The sequence below is a fragment of the Pelodiscus sinensis genome, chromosome 7 (genome assembly GCF_049634645.1).
Source record: "Pelodiscus sinensis isolate JC-2024 chromosome 7, ASM4963464v1, whole genome shotgun sequence".
NCBI lineage: Eukaryota > Metazoa > Chordata > Testudines > Trionychidae > Pelodiscus > Pelodiscus sinensis.
In genome coordinates, this window is record NC_134717.1 from 47,065,888 (window position 1) to 47,087,716 (window position 21,829).

The 21,829-nt window shown below is 41.2% G+C and overlaps 1 protein-coding gene and 1 long non-coding RNA gene across 6 annotated transcripts in view; one reads left to right on the forward strand and one right to left on the reverse strand.

Moving 5' to 3' along the window:
- Nucleotides 1–21,829, reverse strand: part of SESTD1 (SEC14 and spectrin domain containing 1) — a 134,847-nt gene that overhangs the window by 52,532 nt on the left and 60,486 nt on the right. For all 4 annotated transcript variants that reach the window (XM_075933734.1, XM_075933735.1, XM_075933733.1 and 1 more), the window contains 2 exons: nt 17,295–17,408; nt 1,998–2,111 (listed from right to left, as the gene is read on the reverse strand). In XM_075933734.1, the coding sequence (XP_075789849.1) occupies nt 1,998–2,111; nt 17,295–17,408 (228 nt within the window). The remainder of the gene's footprint in view (nt 1–1,997; nt 2,112–17,294; nt 17,409–21,829) is intronic.
- Nucleotides 1–21,829, forward strand: part of LOC142830199 (uncharacterized) — a 58,863-nt gene that overhangs the window by 20,409 nt on the left and 16,625 nt on the right. The window lies entirely within an intron of this gene.

A 21,829-nucleotide genomic window follows, 5' to 3' on the forward strand; every position in this document is an offset into this window, starting at 1 on the left:
CTCATAGGTCATGTTTTCTAGACCTTTAATCATTTTTGTTGCTTTTCTCTGGACCCTATCCTATTTCTCCATGTCTTTCCTGAAATGTGATGCCCAGAACTTGACACACTACTTTAGTTGAGGCATAATCAGCACTTAGTAGAGCAGAAAATTTATTTCTCCTGTCTTGCTCACAACACTCCTGTTAAGAAGCTTTTCTTCGGGCAAGAAGCTGACACCTTCACTCCCTAGGAGATGGATAAAGAAAGGGCCCCATTAGTCTGGCTGTTAATTACCATCTCAGACTTTGGGTAACTATAAACGTTTGGGAAGTTTGAACCTACTGGTACAGCATATATGCTTTAAATGGAGGAGCTGTGTCCCTATTGATTTATTCCTAACACTACAAGAACAGTTACCACTCTCTGGACTCTGAAATTCAGGGTAACAGACACAGCTTTCTGATCCCTCACAGATCCATGGAGTACAGGTTGAAAACCACTGCCATTGAGTAAAAACATACTGAAGTGCTACTGTAATAAGAAAAGGCTCACAACTGCTGCTTGTGTTTTGCCAATCTTGAAGCTGAAAACACTTCTGTTTTCAGAGCTAAAAACATATTCAGACCAAAGTAGTCAGTCTGCTTTTAAAATCATATAATATAAAAGGGAGGCCATTACTCCACTTTCAAGGTTGGGTTTTGTTTTAAAAATACATTTTAAAATAATATATTCTGATCTTAAAACAAATCTCAATGAACAGAACTAAATATACTGAATTATGTACATACCAAAGACTCCCTAAGTAATTTGAATCTATTAACAATTTAGAGGTAGCAAGTATAAACTGCAAACTTGCATCTACCAGGAGGGATTCACCATGATGGAACTTTTAAATCTGGTTATGGCTCTTCCGTAGAATCCTATCTTAAAAGATTGCCTTTGAAACATGAAGAATTAGAGTATATTTTGCTTGGCCTGGGTCTTCCTTCTCTATGGCCAATCCCAGCTGATTCCAGGTAACCCAATATTCCTTGGTCCTGTTCCCTGCACTCCTGGTGGATTTTTCAACACAGAGAATATGTAACAGAGCCTAAAGAGTAAATCTGCTCCTTAAACTGTATAGCTACATTTGCTTTGCTACTGCTGAAGAAAATTCAATTTCTACTAGAATATTAAGACTCTACATTTTTAAGATGCATTTTTCCTCATTTGACTGCATTATAATGTATTCTAAACACTGAGGTGGTAAAAGCCATACACACCCAGAAAAACATAGTACAGGCAGTCCCCAGGTTATGTACAAGATAGGGACTGTAGGTTTGTTCTTAAGTTGAATTTGTATGTAAGTCGGAACTGGTACATATTGTAGGGGAAACTCTAGCCAAACATTTCTCCAGAGCTCAGTTTTATTCTCCCACACCTCACTTCCCTCAGTCCTTTATTCTCAAACTGAGGTGTCTGCTGAGAAAAGCCGCTCCGCGTCTCCCTGGTCTGCTGGGGGGGGGGGGCACTAGCTTCGCGTCTCCCTGGTCTGCTAGGGGGAAGCAGCTAGTGCGGGGTTGCCTCACCCCGTTTGTAAGTAGGGATCCGATGTAAGTCGGATCCATGTAACCCGGGGACTGCCTGTACATGCCCCACAGCAGTGTTTCTCAACATTTTTTTTTTAAAAGTACCCCCTCTAAAAAAAAAATTATAAGTACCCCCAGTACCAACAGTTTTCAGACACAGAATTTTTTTTCCCCACCATTGCAACACAATGTTTAGACAACTTAAGTGTTTAGACAACTTAATCGTAGCCGGGCAGGCGATGGAATTTTTTGATCGTAAAAAGTACAAAAATAATAAAACACTGTAAAACTTAAAACAAAAATTCAGTTCTCTCCAAATTTCAGTTGTGTTGACATACTCCCCCGCGCAGACTTCTCTCAAGTACCCCTAAGGGTACTCGTACCACTGGTTGAGAAACACTGCCCCTCGGCTTACAATTTGAAAGACAAAAAAACCCAGAAAACGAACCAGCCTCTTATTCAACCAGTCCATGTGATCGTAAGAAAGGCTCCCTCCAAAATCTTCTGTCAGTTGGCATGGTTCTATGTATCGAGTCAACTTGTTGGCAGATACTAAAATAACCTGTAAAATTAAGAAAGTAAGTGTTGGTAATGTGATTTTGTGAAACTTATGCTACAAAAATTAATGCATTTTATTCAGCTTGTTACTTTGAATAACAGGAAGACAAAAGGAAAAACAAATATATATTTGAAATGTTTCTGCAAAATGTCACAGGCTTTCCCATAAGTAAATCCCCACAAATCTGCAGATATCTGCTTTATATCCGCAGGTATCTGCATCCACGAATATAGATGGTAAATCTCTCAGCTTATTTTTGCAGACTCAGATACAAATTTTGTATCTGTACAAGGCTTTAATCTATAAGTAGCTGTAGGACTTGGTTTAAGCTGGTGCACATCATTTTACTCACTCTGAAAACAAAACATCTCCCAAAACCCGCACCTCAATTTGCGTATTCTACAGCTATGAAGTGTGCAGCTGAAGTAGGAAAGAGTCTATAGTTATGTTAAAACTGAGCTTAAGATGGACAGTGAGTTTTGACATACAAACTTCTCCCTAGCAACATTTCTTCAGGAATTGATATTTCACTATTCTTCCAAACTACTATAGCCCCCTTTGATTCTTAGCCCTTGAAGCTAGGATAATTATATTTTTCCAGTCTTGAAACCTGTAATCCAGTCCTTTATTCTGCACTTTGGACACATACTTCCTCTCCCTCAAACTACTGGTTTGACCAAGAATTCTCCAATCTAGGCAATCTGCCTCCACTCAAGATGAATTCCAGTTGCATTATAGTCTTTGCTATCCAGGATCCAAAGTGAAAGATGTATTTTGTCATCCTAGTAACTACCTGTTACTAGTTGTGATTTGCCAGTTCTTCTCTTCCAGTGTAGTGTTAAACCTTAGGATACTACAGGTTGTATCTCTAAAAATCTAGGACTCTCTGGTCCAGACCACGGATGTTGCCAGAAGGATCACTGATATTAGTAGACTAGAGAGCCACAGCTGGCAGTGGGGAGTGCAGCCCAAGCAGTAGCAGGTCTGGTGTGGTGGGAGAATAGTCCGCAATAGAGCTGGCAGTGGGGAGCACAGCCCTGACAGCAGCCGGGCCAGCACAGCAGGGAGCACAGCCCCACCCAGATCGGAGGCAGTGGGGCCAGCAACCAGGAGCTCAGCCCAAATGCAGCCTGAGCTGGCAGCAAGAGCACAGCCGCAGCCTGAGTCAGCATGCTGGGGAATGTAGCCCCATGTGCAGAAGCTTGGGGCCAAGTGATAAGCTCCTTCCCATGGCCTCTGCAGCTCCATCTGGCGCATTCCGTGGAGGGGTTTCTATCCCCCAGCCAGGGCAGGTCCAGACTAGGTTGGGGGGGGACAGGGCAGGGAAGGGGCTCCCATCCCCCTGCAGTGGTAGCTCTAGGTTGGGCACCATAGCCGGGGGAGGGGTCGGGGTTCTTCCCCATTAGTCCCAGCACAGAGCTTGCATGGCCAGAGGAGAGGGCCCTCCTTGGCCTCAGCATGAAGCTGCCACAACCGGGGGAGGGAGAGGGTGTTCCCCTCCCCGACCCCAGCCCAGAACTGGCACAGCAGCTCCATTCTGGGGACAGCAGGCAGAGGCAGAGGCTGCACTCTGTGTAGCAGCCTTGAGCCCCTACATGAGACTTGTTAGGCAGCTTAGAGAGCTCTTAGATGCCAATTAATACTTCTCATCAAACATTTGAGAGACAATGCAAATTCACTTAAACCTGACTGACCTGTTTTTCAAGGAGTGACATTCTCAATGGACAGGAGGTTAGCAAAGGGAACCACGTTAGGGTTTAAAGAGAGAGAGCGTTTGGGGAAAAGAGATCAAGGCCCAGAAACCCAGAGGTAATACATCTGAGCAGTGCTTTTTTTTTTAATTAAAAAAAAAGGGTGCCATTACTCCTGGGGAAAAGTTGTTGAGCTCTGACGGGAGGTGCTGGTACAGCGTCTGGAGGTACCAGTACTGCGTACTGGGCAGTACCATCAGAAAAAAGCACTGCATATGGGACAACACAGGCCTGCCTGGGACTTTAGGTACAATACATGTGTGTTCAGGCTTTCTGTTTAAAATCCTTTTACTCTTATAGGATGCATGTTCTGACAGTGAAGATACTTGATTTTAGGAAGGTTCTCTGGTCACAGTTCATCGCTGATCACAGGTGTCCCCAAAGGGAAGAAGCACAGGTGCCAAACTCTCTTACACCTGTTCAGCAGGCATGGTTGACCTAGAGGACGCTAACTCAGGACACACACTAAGAATAGGCGAATTGCAGCATTCCACTCCAGGGAACTTAAAGGCTTGAGACTGGGTGGTTGAGCTTACAGAGATTCAGAACTGCTCTGCACTTGTGACAATCATACTAAATTTCTATGTATTATTTTAAAGATAACTTATCTGAATGAGATGATGGATTGGCATTCTCTCAGCAGCCATCTGCAGAGAATCTTATTTGATGAAAAATGTCATGGTTTGTGACACATCTGCAATTTGATTGATCTAAGAATGTTCTCTAGCACTAGCCAGCATAATATAGAAGCCTATTAGTTACATTTCTATATAACTTGCATTGGTAGCAGAAGTGGCATACAATCTACTCAATAGAGATGCCATTAACAATGTATACTGATTTAATCAGAACAAACCAAAGACAGCATAATGAGGCTGCTTCCAGGCCATTATAATACTGTCATAATAGCCTGAAAGGAGCTATTCAAGAACGTATCTCTCTCCGGGAACCCACTCATAGTTCAAATATTTTGTGGGTCAGGATTAAAATATGAGTGAATTACTCACCAAGCACATTGTGGGGGAACCTCACTCCTTCTGAAAGGTTAATTTGTTGGAACCAGCCTCTTCTTTCCCAAAATTCTCACTGTTAATACTACTTGAGCTCCAAAAGTAGCAGAAACAGTCAGAGTGACACTGGCAAAAAACATGGCTTTCCATCATGTCTTGTAGACCTGCTCTGACCAGGTTTACATGTTAAAACAACAGTTAAAATGCTGATGGGCAACCTATCTAAACAAGTACTCTGTCTAGAGCCTACCTATCCTAATGCTCCCACTCTTCTCCCTGCCAGCTTTCGTCATATGCGCAAAACAAGCATTGTAAGGGTGAAATGTGCAGCCAACAGAAAAACTTTGTAAATGGCATCTAAAAGTAAGTTGGGAGTTTGAAGTCTAAGGAACTTCCTGCATGAATAACCGGACACATAATGATGCGTCTGTTGGCAGCAATCTCTCAAGGTTGAAGATGACCTCTTTCAAGAGAGTTTATTTTTATGGGTCCTCTGTTGACTGAAAAGTCCAGTCCTTCAGCCACAAATTCACTGGCAGAAGTTGCAGGTAGTGTTGGAAGTCAGGTTGGGCTGTGATTTGGGAGAGGCAGATGCCTGTCCTCAAAAATGGATGTTCCCTCACTGACAAGTCTTTGTGGTGTCAATCTTTTGATGTTTATCTTGAGGAGATCTTTAAAACATTTCTTGTGGCCTCCCCCTTTCTTTTCTCCTTTTGTGAGTTGGGCATACAGCAGTTGTTTTGGTGGTATGCACATATTAGGCATGTGCACACGGTGCCCGCTCCACCTTAGCTGGTGCTAGAAAATCAGGCCCTCCGCACCAAAGATGTTGGCCTTTGTGAAGACACTAGCATTGGTGTTATGATCCTCCCCCTTTATGTTGAGGATCTTCTGAAGAAAGTGATGGTTCTGAAGTTTCAGGTGTTTCAGGTGTCACTCAAATCTCTCAGCCATAGAGGAGAGATGTCATTACAACCACTTTTAGTTTAGTCCAGTGCGTTTTGATGTTGTGATTGAACAGCCAGTGAGACAGTATGACTGCCAATGGCAAGGCTGACATAGCTGATTCTGTGCTGTATTTCAGCATCCATGTCTGCCCTCTGTGAAAAGTGGCTGACAAGACAGGCAAAGTATTCTACATTTTCCAGTTCTTTGTCAATGTAGATTTTCCTTGCTGAGTCTGATACTGACCAGGAGCTAGGTGGTTGAGAACGTTTGTTTTGCTGATGTTTAAAGTTAGCCCTAGGCTTTTGTAAGCTTCGGAGAGCTGTCTGTAGATCCTCTTTGGCATATGCAACAATAGCACAATCATCTGCATTTTGGATAGGCCAACAGTGGCAACTATTAAGGCATGCCTTTCTCTCCTTTATGGGGAAGCTTCTTGCTAGAATGTTACTGACCTGCATGTTTCCTCTTGCAGAGGAGTACTTCTGGATTCCCAGTGTGCCTTCAGACCATCACGAGACACCACCAAAATGATTTTTACAGTTAGGAACATCCAGGAAAAATGTCAAAAACACCACCAAGAACTGTATATGGCCTTAAGTGAGCTGACCAAAGCCTTTAACTCTTGTCAACCAGGAGACTCTGGACAATCACGTCACAGTTTGGCTGCAAATTTTGGCAAGCAAATTTATCACCATTTGACTCTTCCACAATCAAGTGACTGCTTCCATTCTGTGCAGTGCTCAACTTCTGAACTCTTTGTCGTCCAACCTGGTGTACAAGGCTGGCACTCACTCCTCTCCATTTTCTTAGCAGCTATGAAACTTTTAATCCAAGACAGTTTGCCACAGGGCATTGGCATCCAATATTTGACTGACAATCTTGTCAATGTTTCTCATCTCCATGTCAGAACTAAAATAAAACTGGCAACACAAATTGTATTTCAGGAGGAGAACCAAGAGACATGAACTAGATAGGACAACTAAGCCAGAAAAACAAAGGAAGGACTAGTCTGATGAGAGAGAGAGAGAGAGAGAGAGAGAGAGAGAGTTTAATACCAGGGGTGGGCAATAATTTTTTGTCCAGGGCCACTTCAAACATTTGTGAAGTGGCCCCGGGCCACACTGGAAGGGGTAGAGCTTCGAGTGGAAGGGGTGGGGCCAGGATACTTCTGGGTTCCCCACTCCCAGACTATGATTGGTCTGGGGGTGGGGGAGCATCTTTGCCTGCCCTCCCCCCACCCAGGTGCCCATGACCCTGGCTGGGAAGAGACTTCCCACGCTCCCCTGCCTCCAGGCCAATCAGGGCCTAGGGGTGGGAGAGCCCGCAAAGTCTTCTCCCGCCCTGCTAGGAGCACACGGCACTTCTAAGTGCCACGTGCTCTTCATAGGGCAGGGCTAGGATGGAGGAAACTTCACATGCTCCCCCGCCTCCAGGCCCTAATTGAATCCGGCCCACAGAGGCCCTTTTGCTCACCCGTTTTACAAACACTTTACTAGCAACATAAGAACCAAAACAAACTGCCATGTGTCTGCTTGAATAGCAAGTTTTTATATAACCTGAGCTTAAGGTACAAAGTTTTAGAGTGTGGTTTATTTTCAGTGGTTCTGTATTTTCTGTTTAATAAACTTTATTTTATTTGAATTACATTGGAGTTATCAACAGTTCTCTGGGATTATTGCTGCGACTGCTCCTAAGGAAATATAAACATTTCTTCTGAAGAGAAGCCAAATGTGGAATGGAAGGTCATGAACTGAGGCTAAGTGTAACTCAGGATCTTCATCAAAGAAGTAGAACTGTAATGCAGTACTCCAATGTTATTGATGCTCTGGATGAAGTCACATGTAAGCATGGGAAAAGTCTTGGGACTCTGGATCAGTGTTGAGGGAAATATCCATTCCCATTTCCCAACAGTTTGCCTCTCTAAAATAATCACGCAGAATTTGACTCAATTTGTGAGGACAAATAGCCTAAGAACCTAATGGCAAAGTGTGCAATGCTGAACGATGAGTGGAGAGGGGAATTCTGCTTGAGATTAAAACTGTGTCCTGAAGCATGAGATCTAATTACCTTAACTTGCATACCTACAAATATTATTGCTGTCCAAGCTTCCTAGAGCTTTTGAGAATCTAGTCATAGCAACTGTCTCGCCTCCTGTGGCAGTGAATGTTCTACAAAAATTTAAAACAAGTTTCTTAAATTCCTACACTTCTATATCCTGACATTTAAGTTGAATTTCCTCTTCCATTATGCAGGTTGTCTCTTTTCATCTTCCTTTGATGCTTCCCAAAGCATTTAAAGGCATATGAGTTTCTCTCAAACCTCTCTAGGTTATAGCAAGCTGAAAGTAAGGAACAACATATGCCTTCATTGGCCCTCTTGAACTAGCTGTCTGCTTTCCCCTCCAAAATCATTAATACTAAATTACAGTAGTCTCAATACCAACCTTAAAGTACATCATTATTAATCTTCTCTCCCATTTTAAAAGAAGCCATTAGGTATGACGGTTTTCTATTGAGTAACTAGCTTTCAGTTCATGTGAATAAGATGCAAGTGCAAATAAGCCTTTGTTACAATGAAAAGGAAACAAAAACCCATGGTCTGCTTGCAATTTCTTTGTAATTTTTTTTAATGCTCACTATTGTTGACTTAGTGAAAAAACACTCTTTTTTGAAACCAGATTAAATGCTTTTGGATAGTGGGTTGTCCAATATAAAAATGAGAGAGAAAAGATTAAATTTCTTAGAGGACAGATGGTGTTCCTAAAAGCAGAAAAAAGTGTTAATGGCTGAAGTCCCCCACTTTCTTCCCATCTTGGCCTCTCTCCCCCCATCTGGGTATCAATAAGGTAATCAAAACTCAGAAAAATGGTTCAGAACCGGCCCTGGTTAATACCCATTTTTTCTTAGCAGCAGACTATCCCTCATAGAATATTTGACAATTATACTATTGCTCACATTAACAAAATGCCTCTGTTGTAGTAACTAAATGCTGTTCTTGTAGTAACCATTTATCCTCAAGAGCAATGTGACTTCAACAGAATAGTAGAACAAACAAAAAAATCGGGGCAGTTCAGCAGGGATTTTTTAGGACTTCAAAATAGTCTCTCAAAAGAGAAAAAAGTGTCTGTGATGTGATGGCCAATTTCTGAGGTAACAGGGATGTGTGTGTGCATCCTTGGAGTGCAGGATTTCTTTTAGTAATGTATTATTCTGAATTAGTATATTATGTCTTTAATGTTCATTGAGTAAAACCAGGTCAGAAGACAATGGCAAACTTTTCCTACAGCAATATGTTATGAAAAAACAAAACTATTTTTAAAAAAATTTCATTGAGAAATTAAAAAAAAAACCCACGATATTTAAGCACATTCAAAATTCCCAGAGATATTGTCTTAAAAAAACAGGAATGGCCTTAGTAAAGATGTTGTCTTTAGGGGAGAAAAACTGCATTAATATTGTTGGAGTAATTTAAGATATTTGGTTCAACTAATACAAATTTGAGTGTGCTCATGTAGGGTTTACTAATAGAGTGAATTCCTCCAATTTTGGAAACTATCCATGTTGAGGCATTATTTTGGGAAATTAGATTTTCATCTCTTCTGCAAGTAGAAAAAGGTACATTTTAAAAGGAATTATTTTATAAACATACCAAAGACAACTGGCCTTCATTTCCAGAAAAAGAGACTGATGTTCTGTTTTATCGATAATGAATATTTATGTAGCATTGTAAACACAATAAATTTTACAGAATGTATAAAAAGGAATTTATAAATATAAGATAAAACAGTATCTGTAGCCAAACTGGAGACTAGTTATTAGTCTATTTTTAAAGATCCAAACAAATATGGAAATACTTATCTAGTCTATTCAGATATTTTCTTTACTAGGAATAAACAAATATCCAGTGTTTTAAACCTGTTATAGGTTATAGGATAAAAAAAAAGGTGTCTGTAGTTTTATATATGTGCTTCTGAAACAGCACATCAAGTACTAGAGATTCATCTAGAAGTACAAGAAAGGTTATTTCAAAAGCCTTACTGATTCTCAAAGGTAATAAGGGGCTTCCCTCCAGTGTTATGGGGCACCAGAACATGGTTGCACACATTACTGTGACCATCTTTAAAAATAAAAAAGGTAATACCAGAGCATTAAAATGTATAGTTTTGTATATAGTCAGATACTTCCATTCTTTAAATCAACGTAATCTTGGTTATCAAATAATACAGTATCTGTCAAATAAAATGTAGTTACATTTATTGGGATAACTTAAACTTAGAGCAAAGTTGTGTGCTACCTAATTGTTTTGTTAGTATATTTATTACTTTGAAATATGTAGTTTTGCTTAAAATTTAATTGTTCTGCAACATGAACTTATCATTCTTTAAAATTAATATATATTTTAGTAAAACAGAGTGGCACTACTATAAAAGTCTAATGTCAAACAAAACAATCTGTACAATTATATTATTGCATTAGACATCAATAATCAGTGAGATTAAAAATGGTATTAATTTTTCAAATATACCACACGAGCTGAACCATTTTATTCCCTTGATATAAGCCGATTTATCCTGGATACATCCATTGCTCCAGGTTGATGTCTGTAGTTAAATATTTTTAAAGTAATCACAATGCTGTCTTCATTAACAGAAGAAACCTAACTTATCCTAATATCAGCTGAAAGAGGTGGCTTTTAATGAGCAACCAAGCAAGAAAACAGGATAAGAAATGATGGAAAACATGAAAAGGAGAGATAAGAAAATATGACTGAGCCACAGTAAAAACATAAGTATTTAAAATATTCAGACACTATTTATTTTAAGTCTTGTTACAAAGCACTTGATTTATACAACTCTTTAAATTGTTCCTTTAATTATAAAGGGAATCAATCAATATGCCTTTTCCTAGTCTGAACTTCCTAAAACATGCTCAACAGACTGCAAGCTAATGAGATGGGCAAACTTCTGAGTCCACTTGTTAGCATAGGTTCTGACTACTTTTGGCTTTAGAGGAGGATAGGAGTGAGAAACTGAGAATCTCCCAGGGAGGCATCTATCATAGGGCTGGGAAAGCTTTGTTGTGAACCAAGTGGGAGCTGTACTGGGGAGGACACAGAGCAGTGATGCCAGGAGTTCAAAGAGCATGAAGGCAGGTATGCCTTCCAGCACCAGAAGTGAGTCAGGCCACCTTCCTCTAATGGTCTGGCAGTAGTCTTTACAAAAGATGCCAAGAAGGATTCTGCACTCAACTCAGTGTCAATCCTCATGACAACTCCCATTCTCCTTGTATTTACGAGTAGTGATTGTCTGCTGTTGTGCCAGGGAAGAAACAGAGCACACTGTCCCTCCAAACGGCAGGACAGGGATGGAGGAGCGCATTAAAGACAGACTGGCTGGCTTAACTACGCAGAAGGATGCGGGGGGAGAGAATGGGCAAGAATTCATTGATGCCTCTGTCAAACAGCAGAACTGACCTGACTGCTTGAGCAACAAGATTCTTCCTACGACCTCACAAATACAGCTTTACGGCACTATCCTCAACAAAATCCCCCTGTGCTTCCTTGTCTAATCTGGGAATGTTGTTGTTTCTCCCAATCTCTGAGGAAGAGGCTTTTTCATTAGAGTTGTCCTGCAGGGCACAGCTGGCTACTACAGAAGATGGAACAGCCTCTGAGAATTCCACATGGGGTTAAGTTATTGTTTTTACAAAACCCTGAAAAATAGACTAAGTTCTCTGGATATCACTTAACTCCCTGTTTTATGAAAAAATTCCCAAGGGTTTACGTAAAAGTTGTTACAATACTAGAAGTATTCTTCACTCTCTCACCTACCAACTCCCTCTTTCAATCTACTGCTGTTCAGTCACTTCGTATAAATTCAGGCCTCCCATTTAAAAGTAATGCACATCTCAAATGGGGATGCACAATGTTTGATAGATTCCATGTGATAAAATGACCAAAAACCCATCTCTCTGCAGGAGCACAGAAATATAGGGCTGAAGGGTTGTGGAGATATCATCCAGTACAGCCCCCCTGCTCTGGGGTCAGGACTAAGCATATCTAGACCATCCCTTACAGCTTTTTGTCTAAACTGTTCTTAATTTCCAAAGCCAGGGACTGTACTACCTCCTCCTTTGGTAAGCTAACCTTATAGTTAGAAATCTTTTCTTAATATCTAACCTAAATTTCTCTGGGTGCAGATTAAACCGGTTACATTTCTGCAGACTTTAGTGAACAGGGAGAACTATTAATCTCGTGAGCCCTTAACCGTTACAATGGTCCTTGCCACACTGAGGACTGTTATCAGGCTCTGTGTAGTCTTCTTTTCTCAAGACTAAATATGCCTAGTTTTTTAAAAAAACCTTCTCACTTTATAATAAGCACATGTTCAGAATTCATGTATAGCACAGATTTCCCCCCCCACACACACACACACACACAAAATACACTGCTGGAAAGGTGCTGCAGTTACTCCTTTTTGCCCACTAGCGCCAGAACAGAGAGCAGCCACTCTGCAACTCTGCCAACTGCAGACAAGGAAGAAAGAGAGGCTGCTTTCCTCACAGTGGCCTGACACTGTGGCCAGCTCAGGACCATATTTCCTTATTGTGTTGATTAGAATGTCATGTAAGGCTATGTCAAAAGGTTTATTAAAAATAAAGATAGATGATGTCTTCTGCTTCTCCCCTCCCGCACACCAGTAACCCCATCAAAAGAGGATGTTAGGCTGGCATGGCATGATTTATTCTTCTCAAATCCATACTGATGATTAATATCACCATATTATCTTCTAGGTGCTAGCAAACTGATTGCGTCATAATTTGTTCCAGTATCTTTTCCATGTATCAAAGTTAGGCTGGTTTATAATATCATGGAGCTTCCTTTTCTTCATTTTAAAGACAGGTATTATGTCGGCTCTTCCCAAGTTCCTGGGATCTTACAAAAGACCCCCTGAGCTCTTCAACACAACACTTTTCAGTGAGAATAAAATAGACTAATAAATGGGACTTACAAGTATCTCTTTGCAGAAAATGTGTTGCACATATATGTGTCACACAAATGTGTATCTTTGTATTTACCTTTTATCTATTTCCAGAGTGATTAATAGGCAAATAATTATATCTTAGGAATGCTGCTACCCAAAGGGCTGTCCATAGTAGGTTTGGGATCCAGGACAAATCAGCCTCCCAACTAGTCTCCTCAACATCTGCCTGGCACGCCTGCCAGCCACTCGCCCCCTTGCCACCCATCCACTCACTCACTTGCTGCTCATCTCCTCATTTGCCTCCCCATTAGCCTCCTTGCCAGCCACCTGGAACATCCACCCACCCAGCTGCCGCTTGCCTCCTCTCCCACCCTCAACCGCCACTGCTCACCTCCACTAGTCTCCCCACCATCCATCTCATGTACCCTCCCCATCCTCTGCTTTCCTCACCATTCACCTGCCCCCTGCCTCATCACTTCCCTCTCATCTGCCTGCCAGCCACTCACCTCCCTGTTCACCTCCTCTCCCACCCACCTCCTCACCTAAATATTGGGATAACTGGCATCCCAATCGTACACTGGTCAGGACAAGGGACAAAAGGCTAAATATTGGGACAGTCCTAATAATGCAAGACTCTTGGTAGGTGGACCAATTCACCCTCGCCATGGGACAGCTCTGCCTATGGGAGACTCCCTTCATGTCAGACACCTCAGGTTACAGTGGTGACTACTCTTAAAACATTTTAAGTCTCAAATATGCAGAATCCTAGAAGGATATTTGGACCACCATATGCTTCTAGTGCCATTTTCTTGAGTCAGTGATTTATTATAGAAATCACCACAGTTAAAATGAATTTATACTGTGAAAAGTGACTGGAAATATGGCAGCATGAGGTTTCTAGTTGTCTTCAAGATAAAACAGGCACAGTTCGGAAAAACAACTCTTTCCTTGTTAACTGGCAGTGCTGCAAATTCAATCCAAAGGCAAACTGTGTTTTTTGCCGCAAATAATATATTCACCACAACTTAAGTAAATTTTATGCATAAATCAGATTAGAACATGCTCTTCTGTGCCAAGAGGAGTAGAAAAAATTAAGACACGGTCATCTCTAAAACAGATAAGGCTTGGTGTAGTAAAATATAGTAAAGACTATGTGTGCTTCTTCCCCCTTCCATTACTTAAGCTTGAAACAGCACATATCATTTAGCTAATTGCGCATGTTTTAGAAGCTGTAGTAAAAAGGGGAACTAGCTGTTTAGACCCATTTTTCAAGGACTGGAGTACACGTATTACTTGAGTTAGGGAAATTTGCTAACTGCTATTGCTTAAGTAAGCTATACTGGTGGTTGTTACTGAATGGAATAGAGTTGAAATATGCTAACCAATAACGCGGCAACACGAAGCTAAGGTAACAAATCAAGACGTGCCAAGTTAGATAAGAAAGTTAAAGAAAGTATAAAAAGGATGCTTAGCCAATGCTCAGGGTCGGCTCTGCTTTGAACATTGAGTTCCTTAGCCGTACCTTGGTTGCAACCAATAAACTTGAGTTGGACCCAGCCTGAAAGTGTGACTCTCTTCTTGGGGTAAATCAGACTAGCCTCCAAGGGGATGAAACCAGCAATTTATGCAACATTGGGATACACAAAAAGAGAAGATCTGCTAAACCACCTTTTAGTGAGTCAGATTTTCTAACTGTAACCAAGTAGCAAAAAATTAATGAGTGGAGATGGAGGAATAAAGTTACTGCAGAGTTAGTGCGCAATAAGCAACTTGCCAGTGTGGACACCTTGGGAATTACAGCTCTGCAAGCTGATTTACTGCACTGCAACTTAGCAGTGTAGACTTGACCTTAAACACAGTAATATGTGTAAAAACAACTACACAGTTGGGTAGCTACCAACAGCACCTCTCACCAATTGCTACTAGACTCCCATGTTTCAATCTCCCCATTACCTACTCATTTCTGTGTTTTACTGCACAGTGAAACAGCAGAGACTGTGTAGAGGACAGAGTAAAAGAGTTCAAGTCAGACAACAAAACTGGAGCGATAAGGCCAAAGGAAATCTGCCAAGAAAGTGGAGGAAAAGAGATTTCATAAGTTCTTCCACACATTGCTGGAGGTGAGGGGGAGGAAGGCAGGGTCTGCACACTGTGCTCTCTTTTCCTTGATTTTTTTTTTATTTGAGTGGGGGAGGAGGGGAAGAGGTACAAAATTATAAAGTATTTTACAAAACAGGCCTTTTTCAAAATGGATTTTTAAATATACAGCAGTATAACATGTCTCTATTCCCTGACATCTGACTTGTGTATCATGGAGTACATAACTCACCAAGCCATAGTACAAGAGTCAGTAGGAAATATTTGCTGAAAAAGCTTTTTTCTTAACTAGAAATGAATAGAACTTTGGTATTTCAATACTTGGGACTTTTTCTGTGCTTTCATCCTCAAAATAACTCACTATGGACTACTCACTTGTCTGATATATTACTGTATTTTAAAACACAAAGGTTTAATTTCAGCAGCACAAATGATCAACACCAGCACCACAAAATAGGACATCCTTCATTAAAATGGTTGTCCTTATTCTATTAAACTGAACATAACAATCACTTAGGGTATATCTAGACTACATGCCTCTGTCGCCAGAGGCATGTAAATTAGACCTACCGACAGTCAATGAAGCGGGGATTTAAATAGGGAGGTAGCTCTCCATACATTAGGGCTGTGTCTAGACTGGCAAGTTTTTCCGCAAAGTAGAAAAACTTTTTGCTTTTGCGGAAAAACTTGCCAGCAGTGCCACATGGAGCTCGGGGTAAGAGACAGGGTCCCCAGCTGACCCTGGGCTTCAAGCGGCGCTGCCGCTTTGAAGCACCCTCTGCTCTCCCTACTGCCCTTGCTGCCTCTTTCTGATCGAGGCAGCAAGGGAGGGGAAGCAACTAGTCGACTAGTGTGTCAACTATCCAATAAGCATTGCTTATTGGATAATCAACTACTCGTTCATATCACTACAATTAAGAATTCAGAAAAGGGAATCAAGTTGTTTCAAAATTAGAACTGGACCCTAAACCAATGAGCCACGCATTTGGGGTGCATCTACACTGCACCCAGAGCGCAAAATAAGCCACGCAATTTGTGCTACGCAAATTGCATAGCTTATTTTGAGGTAATTTCAAAATAGCTTATTTCAAAATTTGGCACTGTCTATACAGCACTCATTATGAAATAAACTGCTATTCTGAAACGTCCCTTACTCCTTGTGGAATGAGGTTTACAGGGACCTCGGAATAGCAAGCTCTTGATATTTTGAAAGAAAGGGCATGCTCACAAAATGTGGAATAGCTATTTCAGGATACCTCTGGTATCCCTAAATGGCACTGCAGTGTAGACGTAGCCTTATGGCATTTCCTTCCCTGGAATTTCTTTTTTAGACGTAGAAGTTCAGGAGATACATCCTGCCGTTATTTGGGCTCTGTAGGTAACATTTGGTAATAAGCTTGTAGGAAGACTAAACTCCGTATGAATTAATACCCCACACTTTCTTCTTATTGATGAAATTTTGAGACACATGCTACACTTTAAGTTGACAGCTTTTTATCCCCAGTCACAGAAGACAACGTGGGGCTGCTACCTTCTCATCCCCTTTCCTCCCTTAAAATGCATTTCTATATTTTCTATAGAAATATTTGGAAACTGAGAACATATTATAATTCCGGCATCAGGAAGAAACATCTATCATAAGGGAGACTGTTTTCCTTCTGATCCTTTCTAAAGAAAAGGAGGTTCCCCCCTCAAGTCACTTTGATTTACCTGTGCAGAACAATAGATGACCAGACAGTATATCCACTGATGTGCACTGGAATGACTGTCATAAGGCAGTATTCTTTTCCCCTTGACTCCACTACACTTATGTAAAACATAAAAGGATGCAATTATTCTTGTTTGCTATCCCTTATATATACAAAGTCCATTTCATGCAAGTCAAAATATAATCAATCTTAGAAAAAACATAGGATGCCTATACTCCTAGTGACCAATACCAAGAACTAAGATGTATAAGGGGGAAATGAATATACTGAGGCTTAGAACTGTACCTTCAAAATGTTTGTTTTTTCGTGAGTGACAGTAGAAGAGGAGCATTCAAACAGTCCTCGGTGGTGGAGCCACCCAGACTATATACTATACCGTTATGTAAAAATTCTTGTCGATAAAAACATGGAAAGTGGTATGAAACAGCTTTACCATCATAGTCAAACCAGTACAAAAGTAGCAAAGCTTCAACTCCAAAACTTCATTTAACATTCTACCCAAATTTTGTTTGTAGCTCAAGAAGATTTTAAAAGCAATACGTCACCGTAGTTTTTCAGAGGTATTTACAAAGCAGTCGGGAATACTGCTAAACATTCTTTAAGAAATATCCATTCCAATCAGATATGTATCATTCTAGCATGGTTAGAGTGTTAACATTCCTTATAGGGGGAAAAATAACTATACATACCTCAAAGCCAAGTCTATCTTTTTCTTTCCAAAAACAAAAATGTGTAACCTTCTTGTCCCAAAATTCATCAGGTTTTACTACACAAACAAGAGATACCTCAGCTGGAACAACATTCTGCAAAACAAATTAAAGCTGATAAAAGATTCCAGATTAAATTCTGATTTATGGCAAAATCAACTTGCTTTCAGACAGCACCCTTCATCCAGGAACTTAATACTCTCTACAAATATGAATTAAACAAGGCTTAAAACATCGAGATAATAGGTGGCTGTATATTAATTATACAGAGAGAAATTATACAGAGATTAAGTGATTTGCACTGAAGTACACAGTGAGTCACAACAGAACTGGGGATAGAATCAGGTCTCCTGATTTCCAAAACTGTGCTCTACCCACTAGCCAACCTCCATCAGCAATAGAAAAAAAGACAAAAAACAAACCAAAGAACTCTACACAAGCCTATTTACCTGAATGAATATTACTTATATGGTAAAAAAAACTATAGTTAAAGCTGATATGATACTTTCCGTTTACAGCCTGTTTGCATTTTATCTAGAGAATACACTATGGAAAAGAAGTTAAATGGAAAGCTTTATACTTGGGATGTTAGACAGCGTGCAATTGAATAGTCATGTAACCTCATCAAATTTTAACAGTTATACAACTATTCAATAGTTCCCAGGGCAGCAGCCCCTGTCCGCAGGCACAGAGGCTATTCTGTGGCAGCCTCCCCTGCTCCCTCCACTCCCCATTTCTCGCTTCTGCCTCTGATAGAGAGGGAGCAGTGGGGGGGAGGGGGAAGATGCAGCTTTGAAGGAGCCAACGTGTGAGCAGTTGGCTTGAAAGCCGGTTCCCCATGTGTACTGGCTTCCAACTGCCCCTCTTCACCCTCTGCATTGCTGCTTCTCTATCAGAGGCAGCAGTTGGGGTGGGGAGGCGGCTCCACACAGTTCAGGCACTGGCTCCTTCCTCCCCCCCCCCCCCCCCCCGCTGCCTCGGTATTAGAGGCAGCAAGGGGGGGGGGGGAGAGGCAGTGTGTGTAGTTGACAAGAATAACCGATAAACCCAGGCTTATCAATTAATCATGTAGTTAACTACATGTTGATGTCACTATTTTATACAAGCTAATTGATACTATATTTGAAATCAGAACTCCTGCTAGGTTACTACAATAAAGAAACAAGACAAGCTAGAAGAGAAATATATACTTTACTATTACATCAGGATTTAAGATCAATGGATCAGCTATTACACTGTAATTATACTAGAAGAAGAAGTTCTGTAGAACTTTAAATACTAATACACTTATTTGGGCATTAGATTTCATTAGATGTATCTGACAAAGAGGGTTCCAGCCCATGAAATCTTATGCCTAAATAAACCGGCCAATGGGAGCTGCAATATTGTCCTGAAGTGTGCCATGTAGCACCACCCGCATCCTCAGGTAGCCCTAAGAGCCATCTGGAGTGCACCGCGTGGCACCCCAACAGCAATTTAAAGGGTTTGGGGCTCCGGGCAACGCCACTGCTTCAGACCTTGGGGCAACTGCCATCTTTTGCCCCCTCCTCACAAGACTGCACACAGAGCTAGTAACACTAGACATCTCTGTTCCATAACTGACAATGAAAACATTTTTAAACTGCAAATAAATTTTAATTTCTGATTTAAAAACACTGCATAGAAACGTAAAAGCAAATGCACATTAGAACAACAACATTTAGATGCATTATTGTGCAATAGGAAAGTTGGTAAAGAGTCATATCGTGCTGAAAATTTTCATGATCATGTTATTTATTGCTCATAAAGGTGTCGCTCAATATTTTGAAAGCCTGATAATGTGTTACCCTATTAATTGAACCAACAGCATTCTAGGGTCTAAATTTGCAATCCAGCTTCTGAATTTGTACATGACAAGGCTTTCTGGGAATCCTAAAAATTCAAATGTTATCTTTGAATGCATTTCTAGTTTCTCCTTCTGAAAGCACAAATAAAGAACACAATTTTAAAATGCCCAAATATGGTCACTTATAAACTTACATGTGCAACGAAGGACATGCAAATATAGAGGAGGCGTTTGAAAATGTGGCCCTAAAAGTCTATTCTTTCAATTTCAATTTAACATATTATTTCAAATTATTTTTCTATGCCAGATCCATTACAAATCAAAACTGCAAGCTCATAGTTATTGTGCTTATTTAACTCTGCTCTTTCTGTCCTCGGTCTACTCATTTAAAAAATGGTTTTGTGCTTCATTGCTTCTTGAGTACTTACTCACAAGAATGATTCTACATTCCAGATCGTCTCTCTCATTAGAGATCAAAATTAGAGGCAAATGCATTTAGTCTTTTTCCACATGCTGCCACTACATTTCTATAGTTGACACTAATATTCTTTTTTTTAAAAGAGTCATCAGAGAAAAACAAAAAGGAAAGATATTTCTTATCTATGTAACTATGTTGTTACAAAACAAGAAGATTTTCACTTCTGTTTCTGGAGACTAACTTTTATGGCACTATATATAGCACAGATTTTAGACTGCCAATCACAGGAGCACGTAGGCACATAGCAAATATTTTAAAAATAAGCTGTAAACCACATTTTAATTTCTGCAATTAAAAGCCACTTTCTGCAATTAAAAGCCACTTTTATTTCTTCCCGGGGTAAAATATAAACTGGAAAATCAGATGAAAATTAAACCAAATATAAACTAAGACTCTGCTGCTCTGAAGACCCTCCCAAGGAAACAAACTCTATAAACTTCACCACAGTGACTTACCTATATTCTATTCTAGGAGGAGCTCCTGGGTAGGCTTCATGAATAGACATTGGCAGAGTTCCCAAAGAGCAGTCTAGACAGGAAGTGGCAAAGGCTGGAAAACCATTGCCATGCCTATATTAAAGAGGGAGGGTCACAGCCTCCTGATTAGATATACATAGATTATAGAAGTCAGTGAGACACACCAAACAATATAGGTGCACCAATGATACACAGGGCCTGGACTCTAAACTATTTACATTGTTCTAACATGTTCACTTGTAAAAATTTTATGTAAGTCTGACATGAAGGCTGCTCAGACTAAAACTAGGTTCTGTCTTCTCCGCTAGTTACACCTCTGCAGTAAAAAGAAGAGTGAAAATGTGGGTGTGCAGCACATTTTAGGGTTCCCTAGACTACATTTGTGCTGCATGCTGGATTCCCTTTTGCTAGGGTTCTCATGCTGCCAAGCTCTAAATAATGGGCCAACTTTTCTGACTTTGTGTAACACATAGCTCAATGGGGGTTCTGAACAATGAGCTCCTAAGCACTACTCGTATCCATGTTAATAATGTAATATCAGCTAGTTTCTTCTGACCTTGTTTTATTTACAGATTTTGATTTAAGTGATATTTTCAAATATTCCATTTTTTTAGCACACTCAACATGCAAGTGAGGCTACTAGCAGAGATGCAGTCACAATTAGGGATGTTAGATAGTGTGTCATTGAATAGCCATGTAACCATAACAAATTTTAGTGGCTAAACGGCTATTCAACAGTGGCCAGAGGTGGGGCCAGCAGCCAGTGCAATCTCTGCCCTACTCCTAGAAAGCCCCTTGCCATGCCTTGCTGCTGTCTCTGTATTAGAGGCAGCAGCACAACATGGCAGACAGGAGCCAGTCTGTGAGGGGAGCCAGTTCAAAAGCTAGCTTCCTGTGCAGACCAGCAGCCGCCTGTCGCCCCGCGCTGCTGCCTCTATATCAGAAGCAGCAGCTCGGGGTGGCAGCAGCCTTTGTCCTCAGGGGGTCCGAGCTCCCTGTGTACAGAGGTTGCTCTGCAGCAGCAGCCCCTGTCCGCAGGGAGCTTGGACCGCCCCCGCAGACAGGGACTGTTGACACAGAGCAGCTTTTGTGGATAGAGCCTGTGTCACAACAGGCTGCCTTGACCCCTCCCAAACTGCTGACTCTGAAAAAGGCAGCAACATAGGGGGAGAGAAGAGAGGATGGTGGCTCCTGTCATCCCATCCCCCGTTTCCGCCCCCCCCCCCCCCCCCCGCTGCCTCTGCAGGAGGCAGGCAGATCTGCAAAGCCAGCATATGCAGAGAGCCAGCTAAAAGTGAGATCCCCACACATATCAGCTCCCGCCTGCCGCCTCAACCTCCGTGATGTTGACTCTCTATCAGAGAAAGCAGTGCGGGGGTGAGGCACAGGTGGATCCAATGCTTTTATAGAGCAGGCTTAAAGCCAGCTCCCCACGGGCACCAGCTCTCGCCCCCCTCTTCTCTCCCCCGACTCTCTCTGATATATAGAGTCAGCAAGGGTAAGGGGATGCATGTATTCGATAGGATTAACCAATAAACCCAGGCTTATCGGTTGTGTTGTCATCTACTCGTTGACATCCCTAGTCACAATATAAATAACCTGATAATAAGCTCTACATTTCCTTTTCCTCTAACCTAGACTATCATTCCTTACTTTTGCCAGGCCTGATCAAAGACAGGGATATTGACAAAAACAAACCCAGCAGAGACCCTCTTCTATCGGCTACTTGGATTAAGTG